Raw genomic sequence first — 15,868 nt, forward strand, 5'->3', positions numbered from 1 at the left:
GTGACCACAGGTCATTAATCAGAGGTGAAAGGAGTCTTATGTCTGGACGTGAACTGATGTTTCTGTCTGGCCTAGTGGCTTGTTTGAAGAGAATATTAAACCAGTCTTGCAATATACGGCGTTATCGTGTTCTCTCTTATTACTTTGTGTGTTGTGTGAGAGAGAAAGTGTGTGTGGGTTTGTGAGGGAGGTGTGTGTGGGTGGGTGGGGGGTCTGTGTGTGTGCGTGTGTGTGTGTGTGTGTGCTTGTGTGTGTATGTGTGTGTGTGTGTGTGTGTGTGTGTGTGTGTGTGAGTCTGCGTGTGTGGTGAGTGGGAGGGGATCCGATTACATGCAGAGGTGTATATGGACTCTCTCTCTCTCTCTCTCTCTCTCTCTCTCTCTCTCTCTCTCTTTTAACTATTTACAGCCTCCATCTCTTTTTTTTTTAAAGCTTACTAAATTGTAAGAGTAAAAGTCAGTTTCCAAGACTGACAGTTTCCTTTAACGCTTCATAGAGAATATCTCTGTGGGTTGTGCAGCAGACAGTAGACGGACAAGCGGCATCCCAACCAGATAAGATCACAACTCTGTAAAAAAAATATGAATAAAATACTTTTTTTTATTTTTAAAAAAGGTTCTTTGTTTCCATGGACCGTCAGATGACCCGTGCTGTGATCTTTAAATGGAATGACATAAGACCAAGACCAATTGACCAACTGACCGATCTCCAAGGTCAACATATGTGCAGATCTCCTAGTGCCTAAGCCCCCTTTGTGTGCGTAAGAACGCAGAAGTTCAAATACGCGCGTTAAAGATCCTGTAATCCATGTCATCGTTCGGTGGGTTATGGAAACACAAACATACCCAGCATGCACTTCCCCGAAAATTGAGTGTGGCTGCCTACATGGCGGTGTTGGCTAAACAAAACGGTCATATACGTAAAATTTTATATGTCGGTATGAATATGTATGTGAACGTGACTGAAACTAGACTGAATGGCGCGGGAAACGAGTGATGAGCGCCCAGTGGCAGCTGTCAGTCGGCTCTACCCAGGAAAGCAGCCTGTTGTGCAAATGACTCCGTGTTTGTAAAGCGCTCAGAGCTTGGTCTCCGACGAAGATAGGCGCAATCACCTCTCCCGTAGTCTGGGTTCAGACCGTTGGGGCACCGCTGCTGACCTGGCCACCACCCCTCTCCACTCTTCACGGTTTTCTGATTTCCTCAGGGCGTCACCGAGCGTCAAGCCTGTCCACCCCCGGATGTTGTCTTCCCATCTCTTCTTCTGCCGTCCTCTCCTTCTGCCTCCTTGTACGGTGCCTTGCAGGAACGTTTTGGCAAAACCAGATGATCGGGAGATGTGTCCATACCACCTAAGTTTGCGTTTTTTCACTATGGACAGAAGGTCTTCGTAGGGTCCAATACTTTGCTTGATTCTGTTCTTCACTTCCGTGTTAGTGATGTGGTCTCTGTAGGAGATGCCAAGTAGTCTACGAAAGCATCTCATCTCGACAGCTTGGATTCTTCTCTCGATTACCTGACACGGCAACCTTGACCGAATGACATGGTCAATAGGCGCAATACAAGTATCCATATCATCATCATCATCATCCGAGTAATGACACCGTTGATTCTGCATCTCCACCATCATCAAAATGAAAAGAACAGGTTCCTACGGAAAAGCAAGCACACGCGTGAAAGCTGTTTAGCTGACACGGCAACCTTGACCTGACACGGCAACCTTGACCGAATGACATGGTCAAGCGAAGCATCATTTCTCGAGAGATTTTGAGAATGCATATTTTTATGGCAGACCGAAGAAGAAAAAAATTTAATGTAATAAGAATAAAACATCTTCCAAACAGCCATATGTGTGGACATAGATATTATCTCACGATGACCTCAAACTTACGTGAATGCCATTCAGATTATTCTTCTTTCTTTCTTTCTTTTGATTCATTGGCGCTGGTATTTTCACCATGCAATCATTTATTTTTGAAAGTTGAACAAATGCAAAAAAAACAAAAAAACAAACAACAACAGCAACTTCAAACAAACAAACAAGCATAAACATTACAAGAATTATCAATTGTGATCTATTGACTTTAAGACCTTGAAGCTAACTCAGTGTACAACAGACCATTCATTCACAACAGAGGTTTTATTTTTTCAGTTTAAATACAAGTCCGTTTTTACCAGCTACCGAGAATTCCATTACTTAAACATTTTGCCATCTACTGATTCACACACACACACACACACACACACACACACACACACACACACACACACACACACACACACACACACACAAATAAATACACAACTTTTTTGCAATAATCACCAAACACACTCGTGAAATATATTCCTTAACAAAAAAAAATCTTACCACTTTTAACTAAACTGCGTTTTAATTTCCCATTTCGCAAGAACCTTTTTCACCGTATCCAGATTTTGGTTTACAGACAAATGCCACAAGTCAGTCAATACAGATAAATTCAACAACAAACAAACAAATAAACAAAAATAAGAAGAAGAAAAAAACAAAAAAGGAAAAACTGTAAAGAAAACCATGCATAACCCACGCGTAAGAAAGTCCGAATAACGGGATGGCTTGACTATCAATATTCGCACCGCCACTGGATTCGGGGACAAATTGATGACAAAACGCACAACGGGGGGTTGGGGGGGGAGGGGGTACTGAGGGGAGGGGGGGGGGGGATCAAAGAGGCATTTCGCTTTGAAGTTCCATCGTGAATCCTTGTCTCCAGGAACAGAGGAGGCCATCTTTTATGTCACATTATGAAACAGCATCTCCCTCTCTCTCTCTCTCTCTGTCTGTCTGTCTGTCTCTCTCTCTCTCTCTCTCTCTCTCTGTCCGAAGAGTCTGTTCATCGCTCCTCCAGTTACGGACTGCGAGGGGAGAGAACTGATCAAGCGGAGACATTGGAGTTGTTGGCTGTGCTGCAGTCGGTTATCGTTCCTACCTGGAACTGGATGACCACGACCGTGTACGTGGCAAGGGTTCCAACCACCTGTAAGACATAGACACGCACACGCGCACACACACACACACACACACACACACACACACACACACACACACACACACACACACACATCAGAGTCTGAAATCGTTTTTACCAAACTTCTCGGAAAATTCTTTTGAATGTATTTTTGACAATTCCAAGATGTTATCTGCTATTGCAGAAGGTTTGCTGCATAGTCCAATTGGACATTTGTTATAGTTGTTACAGCTGTTTAGTGTTAGCGTTTCCTTCTATATTGTACCTATGTCTCCCCTTTTAATGTCTTTTTTTTCCAGTGCTCTGTATCTTTCCCCACCACACACACACACATGCGCACACACACACACACACATACACACACATCATTCTTCACCCACTGCCCCATACCGTTCCCACCACCACGCTCCGCCCTCCACCCCCACCAACCCCCCACCCCCACCCCTTCCTTTTTTTCACCCGTCTATTATCACTTAAAGTGGAAGACGTTCAACTGAAGACTACTACTACTACTACTACTACTACTACTACTACTACTACACACACACACACACACACACACACACACACACACACACTGCTCTAGGTGTGCCCATTCTTACATCAAATTTAGGGACCTACAGAGAAGCAGGCGTTTTATCTCTTGATGAACAAAGGAAAGCTTCAGCCGCGTTATCAAATCTTTCGTATATGAAACCTTTTCAAAAGAAGAAGCTAATTTAAGTTCACAAAAAGATTTTGCTAAAAGAGCTAAGACGATACAGTCTATGACATCCATTAATACATTTGCATCAGATATCATTAGTGCTACGGAATCAAAAGACAAGCGAATTGCAAAAATACCTACTTTTTCACCAGTCCCTGAATGGGAGCAGTGTAAAGCTACCTTTGACATGGATTATACAGATTTATCCAAGAACCAGTCACCATTTTTGTTAAAACCTGAAGTGCTCTCCCATATAGAAAATCAATATTCTAATTATCTAAAAATATACACAGACGGATCTGTTCTAGAAGATGGTAATTCAGGAGCGGCTTTTGCGATTCCTTCATTTAGAATAGAAAAATTATACTATATTGGTAGACAATATTCCATTTTCACAGCTGAACCTATAGCCATACTTATGGCCTTAAATTATATTTCAGACATTCCGAAAACTGTCAGTGAAATTCTATTATGTGTAGACTCGAAGTCAGTATTACAAGCTATAGAATCTCCAAATTCAAAGAAGCGAATTGAAATGACAATGGAAATAAAACATATTATTCACCAACTGACAAAGCAGGGCATTAAAATGACTTTCTGTTGGGTACCTTCGCACTGTGGAACATCTTCAAATGAGTGGGTAGACCAAGCAGCTAGAAGAGCAGCACGTAATTTCGAAGGTGCAATACAACTTGACATCCAGTTAGATCTACATGAATATATTAGTTGTATAGAAAATGTATCTAGAAATCGATTTAAGAAATTAATATTAGATTCAAATAATCAATATTACCAATGTTGTGTAAACACAAAGAATGCAGCTAACCCCAAACATTTTCTAAATTTGACACCAGCAGCACATTCAAGACAAATTACAAGTCTAATGTATAGAATTCGTTTAAATGCCTTTCGTACAAAATTTTCTAAAAATATAAAATGTATATGCGGTGAGCAAATAACTGTAAGTCATCTACTCATTCATTGTCCGAGCATAAGACAGTTAATTCCTAAAGATGTAGTTGACTTTTCTTCCAATATTTCATCAGCCACTGAAAAGATTTTGAATGATTATTCATAGCTTAGAATGTTTTCGGAAATTTTAAACTCCAGTCCAGTTGGTATCCTCCTTTGATGTGTTACAATTACTGTTGTTATTTATATTTACATTGTTGTAGGTTAATACTTGTTGATATGCATATACATATTCTGCTTCCCATGACACCTCGTTCAATACACACCACAATCTCTTTAGACCTTTTTCTTGTAATATACTTTTCCTCTGATACATAACATGAATACTTTTTTACACTAATATTCACATGCATTCCCTTTCCTTTATCCACTTCTTTACTCCTTTCCGTCTAAAAACACTTATAGTGAATAGACGTTAAACTGAAGATAAAACACACACACACACACACACACACACACACACACACACACACACACACACACACACACACACACACACACACACACCATAATCTTAACTCTTTTCCCCATCACATCATGGACCTGTGGGGACGGAACAAGTGAGTGAAATGAAAGTTTAAATGAAAACCGGGAAGCAGTGAACACGAACAATGTAAAAGGAAAAACTGTTTTCCTCATTTCTCAAAACATCACGCAGACTACTGTAAGGACCATCTATCAGATAAACTACATTTTGTTTCAAACAGAATACAACACGTTACATCACAGACTGACATAAGCTTACAGTTTGGCCAACAGCAAAATGGGAGCTGTATGATCAACGGTTTCTCCATTCCAGTGGGAAGTCATTTACAGCTTAGTCTTTTGTGAAGGACTGTGGCTCTCAAACTAGAAGGCAAGACTCTTAGTGCTACAGCCTTGGGGGCTAACTGGCCTATGGGAACCATCCCAACGCCGACTGTCCTACTTCTTCTTCTTCTTCTGCATTCGTGGGCTGCAACTCCCACATTCACTTGCATGTACACGAGTGGGCTTTTGCGTGCATGACCGTTTTTACCCCCGCCATGTAGGCAGCCATACTCTGCTTTCGGGGGTGTGCATGCTGGGTATGTTCTTGTTTCCATAACCCACCGAACACTGACATGGATTACAGGATCTTTAACGTGCGTATTAGATCTTCTGCATGCGTTTACACACGAAGGGGTAAGCAGGTCTGCACATATGTTGACCTGGGAGATCGTAAAAATCTCCACCCTTTACCCACCAGGCGCCGTCACCGCGATTCGAACCCGGGACCCTCAGACTGAAAGTCCAACGCTTTAACCACTCGGCTATTGCGCCCGTCGCCGACTGTCCTAAAACCTCTTGGCCGAGAGAGTGGGGATGTAACTTGGGCAAGACACTCTCCACTATGATCAAATTAAAGCCGAGATAGTTTGGACAGCAGCTACCTCCTCTGCTGTTCTGATGGTCATAGTCTTCTTCTTCTTTTCTTCTTCTTCTTCTTCTTCTTCTTCTTCGTTCTTTCGTAAACGAGTAGGCTTTGCGTGTACCACCGTTTTTACCCCGATATTCAGGCAACCATACTCCGTTTTCGGGAGTATGCATGCTGGATAAGTTCTTGATTCCATAACTCACCGAGCACTGACATTCATTTCAGGATCTTTTTTTTTTTCGTTCGTATTTTGTTTTTCTGCATGCATACACAAACGACAGTTGTTCAGACACAACAGTATGTGTGCACATTTGTTGACCTGAAAGGTTGTCCAAACGAGTGATTATAATTATTTAACAAATAAAAAACAACTGAAACATGTTCACTTCCAAAGTAGTCTGTATTTGTGGTAGCCGTGTGACTCTCGTAAATTTTCATTCATTAAGAGCAAGTGGTCATTTTTACTCTGCTCTATTACCATGACCTCCGATTCAACCGTTTCCTTTCAAGATGTATTGGCTGATAACGTGATTATGTTCAGGGTCATTCCGAGTTTAATTAAGGAATTGGTGGTTCTTGACTTTAATCCTTTCTCGTGTGTTAAGCCCTGATTGTGCTCTCTCTCTCTCTCTCTCTCTCTCTCTTTGGGTCTTCGGGTCTTCAAATCTTATTTTTCATCTCACATAAATCTTCGCTAACAAACGTTGAACAGAAGAATGAGCGTACGCACGTATACGTACACATGAACATAACATGAACAAGCGTGCGTAATGTTGATAATTTCATTCATGCGCGCGTACACATAAACACGCGCGCGCGTGCGTACACACACACACACACACACACACACAGAGAGAGATAGATAGATAGATATAGATATAGAGATACACACACACACACACACACACACACACACACACACACACACACACACAAACACACACACACACACACACGCAAACACACACACACACACACACAGAAACACACACACACACACACACACACACACACACACACACACACACACACACACACTGACCATGAGAACAGTCGAGCGGTCAATGGAGAACAGGCCGTACACGTCAAACGCCAGGTGGGAATCCGACAGCTGGGTACAGAGCATCTGTGCCTGTCACGTTATCAGTCAACCAATCAGTCAATCAATCGGATCAGTTCAATGTCCTCATAACAAAATGACAAGCAAAGCTGGCCTGTGGGATGCAAACAAGATAGCACGAGACATTGCAGCATTGTATGGCGTCATGGGTGGGTGGGTGGTTTCCAATGTTCATTTGCCTGAGTGTTTTCTGGCACGTGATTCCGTGTGTGTGTGGGTGTGTGTGTGTGGGGGGGGGGGGGCCGTGGGGGGGGGGTGGTTATGGTGGTGGTGGAAAGGAGTACTGATGGGGGAGGCGGGGAGTGGGGAACGAAATGTAAATCGCTTTGAGCAGTATTTCTGGAGAAACGCGCAATATAAATGTCCATTATTATTATCATTATTATTATTATTATTATCAAACATTAAGATAATGGTTTTCATTCATAACCTTGAAAAGGTATAGCACACCCAGAACGTAAGAAATGTAATACATCAAACCACGAATCAGTTCTTTCTGTCTCTCATAAACTCTCCAGACATCTCCTTCCCCACGCCTTATCGCCCTCCGCCCTCCCCACCCCCACTCCCCCCTTATTTTATAACCACCTCACGCACGGGCCCCATTCCTCACTATCTCTCCCAACTCCTAGCCATACTCATCCTCACAGTCCAAATACACCACTGTGACTGAAAAAAAAAATTGGAAAAAAAAAATTTCCACATAAAAATAATCCACATATGAATATCACCACGTGTTGGGCTCAGTTAGTTCTATCACTGGGGAATGAGTCAGGCGAAGAGAAAGGGAAGAGAAACAGCCAAGAACGGAATAAAAACTGTTATGATATATGATAGTCGTGTCAGACTATGACCATCATCAGAACAGCAGAGGAGGCAACTGCTGTCCCAGACTATCTGGGCTGGAATTTGATTATAGTAGAGAGTGTCTTGCCCAAGTAACTTCCCCACTCTCTCGGCTTTAGGACAGTCGGTGTTGAGGTGGTTCCAAAGGCCAATTTGTCCCCGAAGGCTGCAGCACTGAGAGCCAGTGCAATCTTGCCTCCTAGTTTGAGAGTGATAGTCCTTCACAAAAGACCAAGCTGTAAATGGTTTCCAATTGTAATGGATGAGCTATTGGTAATACAGGTCTCACTTTGCTGTTGGCCCAACTGCAAACGTATGCCAGTCTGTGATATAAGCTGAATGATGGGTCTAACAAGTACTGTAACTCAGGAAACAACGGCATGGGTAGGTACAGCTGAATTTAAAGACCGTTAGGGTCAAGTTAGTCAAAGCTTGGGTGCTGGTTTGGTGAAGGATGTGTTGTACGAAGTGGGATGATTCCATGGACGTCTGACTGTTCGGGTGGGAGGTCCGTCTGGCGTTCCAAGGGGAATCCTGGCTGTCTGCAGAACGGGTGAAATGAGGTAATGGCGGAAGGGTAAGTGTCCTTGATGTTGTTTCCAGTTCACTTCTGATTGATTGTTGTACGTGACTTGTGTGATGACATGATGAACACTCGTGTTAAAATCTCTATTTACGCCCCTGTCCTAGGATATTTTTACGCCCCCCACCCCTCCCCCCTCCACTCCATCTCCTAGAATTTAACCCAAGCAAACACATATAACAGTGTGTGTGTCGGTGCATAAAACTGGTTATTCCTGAAACCGCTTCGATGACAGAGCTGGATAAAAAATAAAATAAAATGATAAAAAGTGCAATGTGTGTGGCCTGAATCAGAATGCTTTAACTCACTCAGTACGGCCAGTCCTCTCTTCTCCTCTACACAGACCCCTCGGATGTCCAGTGGGTATCTGAATGACCCAACCTTTAGCTTCTGTCGTCAGAACTGTGGTATTCTTTGTCAACATTCACCTCTTCAGTATAAGAGCCTTCCGCTTGTAATATTTTGATGATGGTAACTGGGGTGAAACGATGTTAACGTCGTCTCTTTCGCCGTTCGTATGGAGAGAGTTAAAACCCAGACCTGCAGTGCGACTTAACGTCGGCTGCATGCAGAGGAGAACGCCCACTCCGGCGCTACAACAGCAAAACGCGCACTGCAATATTGACAGACGTGGAAACTATTACTGATTCACCTTGAAACTGGACACAGCGCTGGTTGCAGACCGCGCGAGGTAAGCGCGCGCTGACTGACACACACACACACACACACACACACACACACCGTTTATTTAGAAATAACTTTAGTTACAATGATCTGGTCATAACGGACACGCAGTTAAAGTGCAGCCAATGCACTCCTGTGGTGCCGGGGCACTCACATCATAGCGCTGAAAGCCAGACAGCAAGGATCTTCTTCTTCTTCTTTGTTCGTGGGCTGCAACTTCAACGTTCACTCGTATATACACGAGTGGGCTTTTACGTGTATGACCGTTTTTACCCCGCCATGTAGGCAGCCATACTCCGCTTTCGGGGGTGTGCATGCTGGGTATGTACTTGTTTCCATAACCCACCGAACGCTGACATGGATTACAGGATCTTTAACGTGCGTATTTGAGCTTTTGCTTGCGTATACACACGAAGGAGGTTCAGGCACTAGCAGGTCTGCACATATGCTGACCTGGGAGATCGGAAAAATCTCCACCCTTTACCCACCAGTCGCCGTCACCGAGATTCGAACCCAGGACCCTCATATTGAAAGTCCAACGCTTTAACCATTCGGCTATAGCGCCAGTCGACAGCAAGGATGAATTAGGAACAGTGTGGACGCGGCAAACAGCATATCAATTTTTTTTTTTATCCTGTCAATGGCGGCATCTGTTCACACTCCCGCACTGCACTGAGCGCAGTCAGTTCAAATTTCTCCGTGCGCCGTGCTCCACAAACTGCAGCTGGTTGACCAGATTCACTACTGCTTTTCATTTACGCAGATATGCCAGAATGAAGCAAGCACTGACGTGCAAAGCTTCTTCGACTTTGTCAAATAATTGATTCTACACACACACACACACACACACACACACACACACACACATGCAAGCGCACACACACACATACACACACGCACGCACGCACGCACGCACACACACACACACACACACACACAAACACACACACACACACACACGCACGCACACACACACACACACACACACACACACACACACACACACGTTACGGGTTCGAACTCGCGATCTGTGCTGCGTCAGGCGTGAAAGTTTTTTTAATAATGCCATTGACACCACTGACGGCAAGGCTCAAGTTGAAACATGAAAGGCGCTGTACCATCGAAAAAGGGGCGTTACTTTACCTAGACTCAAGCAGTAGTGCCACAATATTTCATAAAATATTACCTCCCTTGAACACTGGTTCTAAAGCACACCGATTTCATGACCGACAAAAACAGGAGACAGATAAATTGGGTTTTATAACTTCATACCGTCCAAATCAGAATGGTTGAATTTTTGCCATGCCGTGTTGTAACTGTGAAAATGGATACTTGTGACGGAAATTTGGTGAAGTGTGTATGGACGCGGTGGGGGGGGGGGGGGGGCGGGAGAGGGGGGGGGGGTACACGCATGTATGGGTTCTTCCTTTCGTATGGGCATGCGTATGAATGTGTGAACGTGTGAACGTGTGCACGTTTGTGTGTGTGTGTGTGTGTGTGTGTGTGTGTGTGTGTGTGTGTGTGTCTGTGAGAGAAAGAGAGAGAGAGAGTGTGTGTGTGTGTTTGTTTGTGTATGTGAGTGTGTGTGTGTGTGTGTGTGTGCGCGCGAGCGCGTCTGTGTCTGTGAGAGTGTGTGTGTGTATGTGCGTGCGTGTGTGTGTGTGTGTGTGTGTGTGTCAATGAGTGTGTGTGTGTGTGTGTGAGTGTGTGTGTGTGTGTGTGTGTGTGTGTGTGTGTATACTGACCTTACACAGCAAGGTGTGGGGCATCTTGGACCAGTCCGCCCCATAAATGATGTCCTGGGGTTCACTAGCCTGTCCAGTACACAGATTCAAGATTCAAGATGGTTTGTTTAATTAAGGCCATAGCCCCGTATGAATAGGGAAGTAATTACAGAATTTTACAAGTGTCCTTGCAACTGGTCATATAAACAACACAACTTCTTTCACAACAAACTATCAGTGAATCAAAGAAATAACTGTCTGAAGTGCTTTATAAAGATACATAGCAAAAGTACGTATAATGTTTTCATCGTACGATGACATCGATAAACATAGTCGAAATAAGCATGGACATATATGATATTTCAAAAGAAAGTGAACTTCATCCTCTCTTGATTCCTTGCACAATGGGCACGATAGCTCAGAATGACATGTTGCTTTATAACGATACCTGTGTGTTTTTAATTCAGAAATACCAAATACTATAAATCTGCTCTCTGAGACAGTTGTTGGAACAGTACACAGAGAAAGAGGGGGAAAGAAAGGATGAAAGAAATAATGAATGAATGAATGAATAAATAAATGAAACAGGGAAGAAAGGAAGGAAGAAAGAAATCCTTCCTTTCTAACGGTGGGGATACTGGCCAATTTACTTACAACTGTGTGTGTGTGTGTGTGTGTGTGTGTGTGTGTGTGTGTGTATACAGAGAGAGAGAGAGAGAGATTAAATCATATTATCATTTCATACCAAGAAGGAAAGAATAGAAAGCTGACTGAATGAATGAATGAATTTTGATTGATTGATTGATTGAATGATTGGTTTGTTGGTTGGTTGAAGCTGAATGAGTGAATGGATTAGTTAATTAGTTGATTTATTGATTATTAAATTAATTGATAATTGATAAATAATTAATCATTTCATTCATTCATTCATTAACTAATAGATACTAAAGAAGGAAAACAAGCGCGGGAAAACAAATCTGATTCGTTCTGAAACATAGGGGAAGATGGGAGGGGAAGGAAGGGGGGGAGGTAGGGCGGTTGTGTACACGCAAGCAGAAGATCAAATACGCACGTTGAAGATCCTGTAATCCAAGTCAGCGTTCAGTGGGTGATGGAAACAAGAACACACCCAGCATGCACACCTCCCAAAACGGAGTATGGTTGCCTACATGGCTGGGTTAAAAAAAAAATAAACACACACACACAAAAAAAAACGGTCATACACAAAAAAGCCCACTCGTGTACATACGAGTGAACGTGGGAGTTGCAGCCCACGAACGAAGAAGAAGAAGTAGAAGGAGAAGTGTTGGGAGGGACCACTGAACACCACCGAAGTGACTCAGCAGCAGTGCAGGGTCTCCTCTGGTGTGTGGCCTCCAGGCGACCTAACATCGATGGTTCCCTGTGGACTGCCGACGCTGGAACTGCGACGGACGAACCCCGGGTGTGGCCGTGTATTGGGGAATCTAAATGAGCGGCATGGGAGTAACGCCACTGAAACGGCGCAGATGATGGGGCAGCAAAAAAAAAAAAAAAAAGAAGAAGTGGTGGGAGGGGGGTGGTGTTGAAGGCCACAGAATAAATTACTCACGTTCTCCCTAATCACAGTGCCCAGGAGGATGCAGGTCACCATGGCAGCCACCTGGTGCGTGATGATGAACGTCAGGAACAACGACTCGTCCACACCTACCGAGGAGCTGCCCAGACCATAGATCACCAAGCAGAACTGGGGGATGCCACTGAAAACAGTAGGAGTAAGTATAGTAGGAGAAATAACAGTAATAGTAGTAGTAGCAGCAGCAGCAGCAGTAGCAGTAGCAGTAGTGACAGGGATTGTGGAACGTAGTAGCAGCAGCAGTTGTAGTAGCCACCAACAAAATCACTGGCTGTTCGTGGAAAAGATTTAGAAAAGGAGTTGAACGCCTTGAAGACCGTCATAACAAACATGTACATTTCAAACTGACTTGTTATTTTGTGCGTGCATGGATATAGGTGTGGCACACTTAGTTATATATATATGACTAAATTATGGAGAAATCTTTGGATTGTAAAAAAAATTAAATAGTCAATGCAAAACATTAACTATTGACATCAAACGATATTTTTTTCATCTGACTTATGTTATTTCAAATATATGTGCAGGCAACAACTGATCAAAACCTACCGCATAAATTATTTTAACGTTGGCAAACTGCCTGAGCAAAACTTCACATGCTGTGAAATAAGAAACGGCAGCCTATGAAGGTGACTGGCCTCTCTTTGTCGCAGAATGTGTGGGTGTATGTGTGAATGTGTGTCTTCATGTTTTACATTTATTTGCTTATTTATCATCATTGTTGTCTTATTTGTTTATTTATTTATTTATTTATTTATTTATTTATTATTTATTATTATTATTATTATTATTGTTATATTATTATTTTTATTACTACTACCTTTTTTATATTATAATTATTATTTATTTATTTATTTATTTATTTATGTAAGCTTATCTATTATTTATTCACCTTTTTTTCTTTTTTTTCTCAAGGCCTGACTAAACGCGTTGGGTTACGCTGCTGGTCAGGCATCTGCTTGGCAGATGTGGTGTAGCGTATATGGATTTGTCCGAACACAGTGACGCCTCCTTGAGCTACTGAAACTGAAACTGAAACTGTCGCAGAAGCATGGAAGCCACCAGTGATCTTCTATCAGTCACCTGATGCTATTGGCTGTAAGTCTTTAGTCAAAGAAAGGATCTGTTCCAAGTTCACCTTAACTCACTCAGTACGGCCAGTCCTCTCTTCTCCTCTACACAGACCCCTCGGATGTCCAGTGGGTGTCTGAATGACCCAACCTTTAGCTTCCGTCGTCAGAATTGTGGTATTCTTGGTCAACATTCACCTCTTCAGTATAAGAGCCTTCCGCTTGCAATATTTTGATGATGGTAACTGGGGTGAAACGCTGTTAACGTCGTCTCTTTCGCCGTTCGTATGGAGAGAGTTAAACCCAGAAGACATGGCCAATAGTTCCTTGCAAAAAATATGAGGACAATCCTTTCAGAAATGTGGACGTACAAGGCAGACAGACGGGCATGAGAGATGAATTACATACGCTGCCACTGACAAAGGTTCGTGCAATTTGCATTTTATACACGCCTAATTTCCTCACTTCACAATTAGTTTATGTAATGAATATATTTATGGCAGTCTCTACTTGATATCATTGGTGTGTAAATATCCATCTCTTTATCAATAATTCATTTGCATTCATATCTGATACTTTTTTGCTGTAGCTCACAAGTGATATTTTCATTTCAATCAAAAATCATCAGGTTTGGGGATCGAAGTACAGTATCGCCCATATTCATGGTTACTGGAAGAGTGTATCATCTACTGTTGATTAGTACATTTCTGATATTATCAGTTCACAGCAATCTGCTTTGAACATCTTCAGTAGTTCAGACACATGTCTAAGACCCCCACCTGATGAAGGATATAGCCAGGAGATGAACGGCACATCCTCGCACGTGATGTACAATCACGGCCAGTGTCTGGTGCTGCAAGTGCAGACGGTCGAACACATCCTCAGCATCCTCTTCATGTGAATCTGACATTGTGTGGGGTGTTTGTTTTTCACAATCACTGCCACCGACAGAGTGGAGAAGTCTAGCATTCATCAAATCTTCCAGCATGTGATCAGTGTCATGTTCAGTTGTGACACGACATCTGCCTGAGTGTTGATTAGCAGGGTCACCATCTGTGTGCCTTGTGGCTGCGTGGGTGGGGTGGTTTACATTGCAGCTACCTTTCCACTCATAACTGGGTGGTTTGTGGTGGGATTGCTGGGGATGTGGATGGCCTCCCTCCTTCCGGGTACTCTGTAGTCGTGTTTCACGTCCAGACTCCAACCTGTCAACCTGTGGATGTTCTTCAGGGACACGAGAAGGCCTAGCCCCTGTTTGAGTGCAGCTACTAAACAGCATCTGCCTCTCAGATTCGTCATCACTGGTGCAGGAATGGTGAGTGTGTGGGTGACTGGCTTGTGACAGCTTGTCAGGCCTTGTTCTTGCTCCATGTGGGTCACTGAGATTAAAGATAGTTTGGTCTGAAGCGTTCAAAATAAAATCCTCCCTTGATCCAAAAAGTGCTTTGAACTGTTTATTGACCACACCAAACTCTTTTCTCAGGATAAATGTCTGAGATTTCAGAAAGATAAATATACAACTCATGGTGTTCACATGGACACAGATGATGTAGCCAAAAAGAATGGACACAAAGTACAGACTGGCTCCTGACAGGTGATCGAAAGGGGACAGGTGTTTTTTGAAGGAGGGGAAGATAGTATGAAAGGCAGCCACCACAAGCACAGCCAAGCCAAATTCACCAATGAAGCTCAAACTAACAGCGCGTTTAATTTTTCTGTAGAAATTTTCACAGTCGAAGCTGACGGAATACAGTCTGTCATAAACTTTCAGCAGGCGTATCAGTGGAGATAAGTGCTTGGCAATGGAATACGACGAAGCGACGAACGTATAAAACACTGACAGAAAGAAGACCATGAAAACGATAGAGACCACTGCACTTCCATTCAGAACAGTCACACTGAAAAAGATCGTCACGTACCGTCCAATGTTCAATGCACACAGGATGAGGTTGCACACCCAGACCAGTCGCCTCAGTATCTGATATGCTCGACACCTTTTGCAAAGCCGATTCTGTTCATCTTGTGTCCTCCTTCCCCCATCCGTGTCTCGCCCTCCAGTTTTACGCAGCGAGTGGGTGCTCCTGCTTGTGCCTTCTTGTGGCTGGAAAAGGTCTCCTCCTCTCGGGTTTTCTTCTGGTATGAAGGCCT

At 43.2% G+C, this 15,868-nt stretch overlaps 1 protein-coding gene across 1 annotated transcript; it reads right to left on the reverse strand.

The window, feature by feature from the left end:
* Window positions 1–2,901: 2,901 nt before the first annotated feature.
* On the reverse strand, window positions 2,902–15,646 carry LOC143288915 (uncharacterized). Its single transcript, XM_076597585.1, has 5 exons — window positions 14,500–15,646; window positions 12,627–12,774; window positions 11,057–11,125; window positions 7,121–7,210; window positions 2,902–3,013 (listed from the first exon to the last, which is right to left on the reverse strand). Exons 1-5 carry the CDS (start codon window positions 15,573–15,575, stop codon window positions 2,912–2,914), a joined length of 1,485 nt encoding a protein of 494 aa, XP_076453700.1. The 5' UTR covers window positions 15,576–15,646; the 3' UTR covers window positions 2,902–2,911.
* Window positions 15,647–15,868: the final 222 nt, after the last annotated feature.

This window comes from Babylonia areolata, chromosome 13 (genome assembly GCF_041734735.1).
Source record: "Babylonia areolata isolate BAREFJ2019XMU chromosome 13, ASM4173473v1, whole genome shotgun sequence".
NCBI classification, from domain to species: Eukaryota; Metazoa; Mollusca; class Gastropoda; order Neogastropoda; family Buccinidae; genus Babylonia; species Babylonia areolata.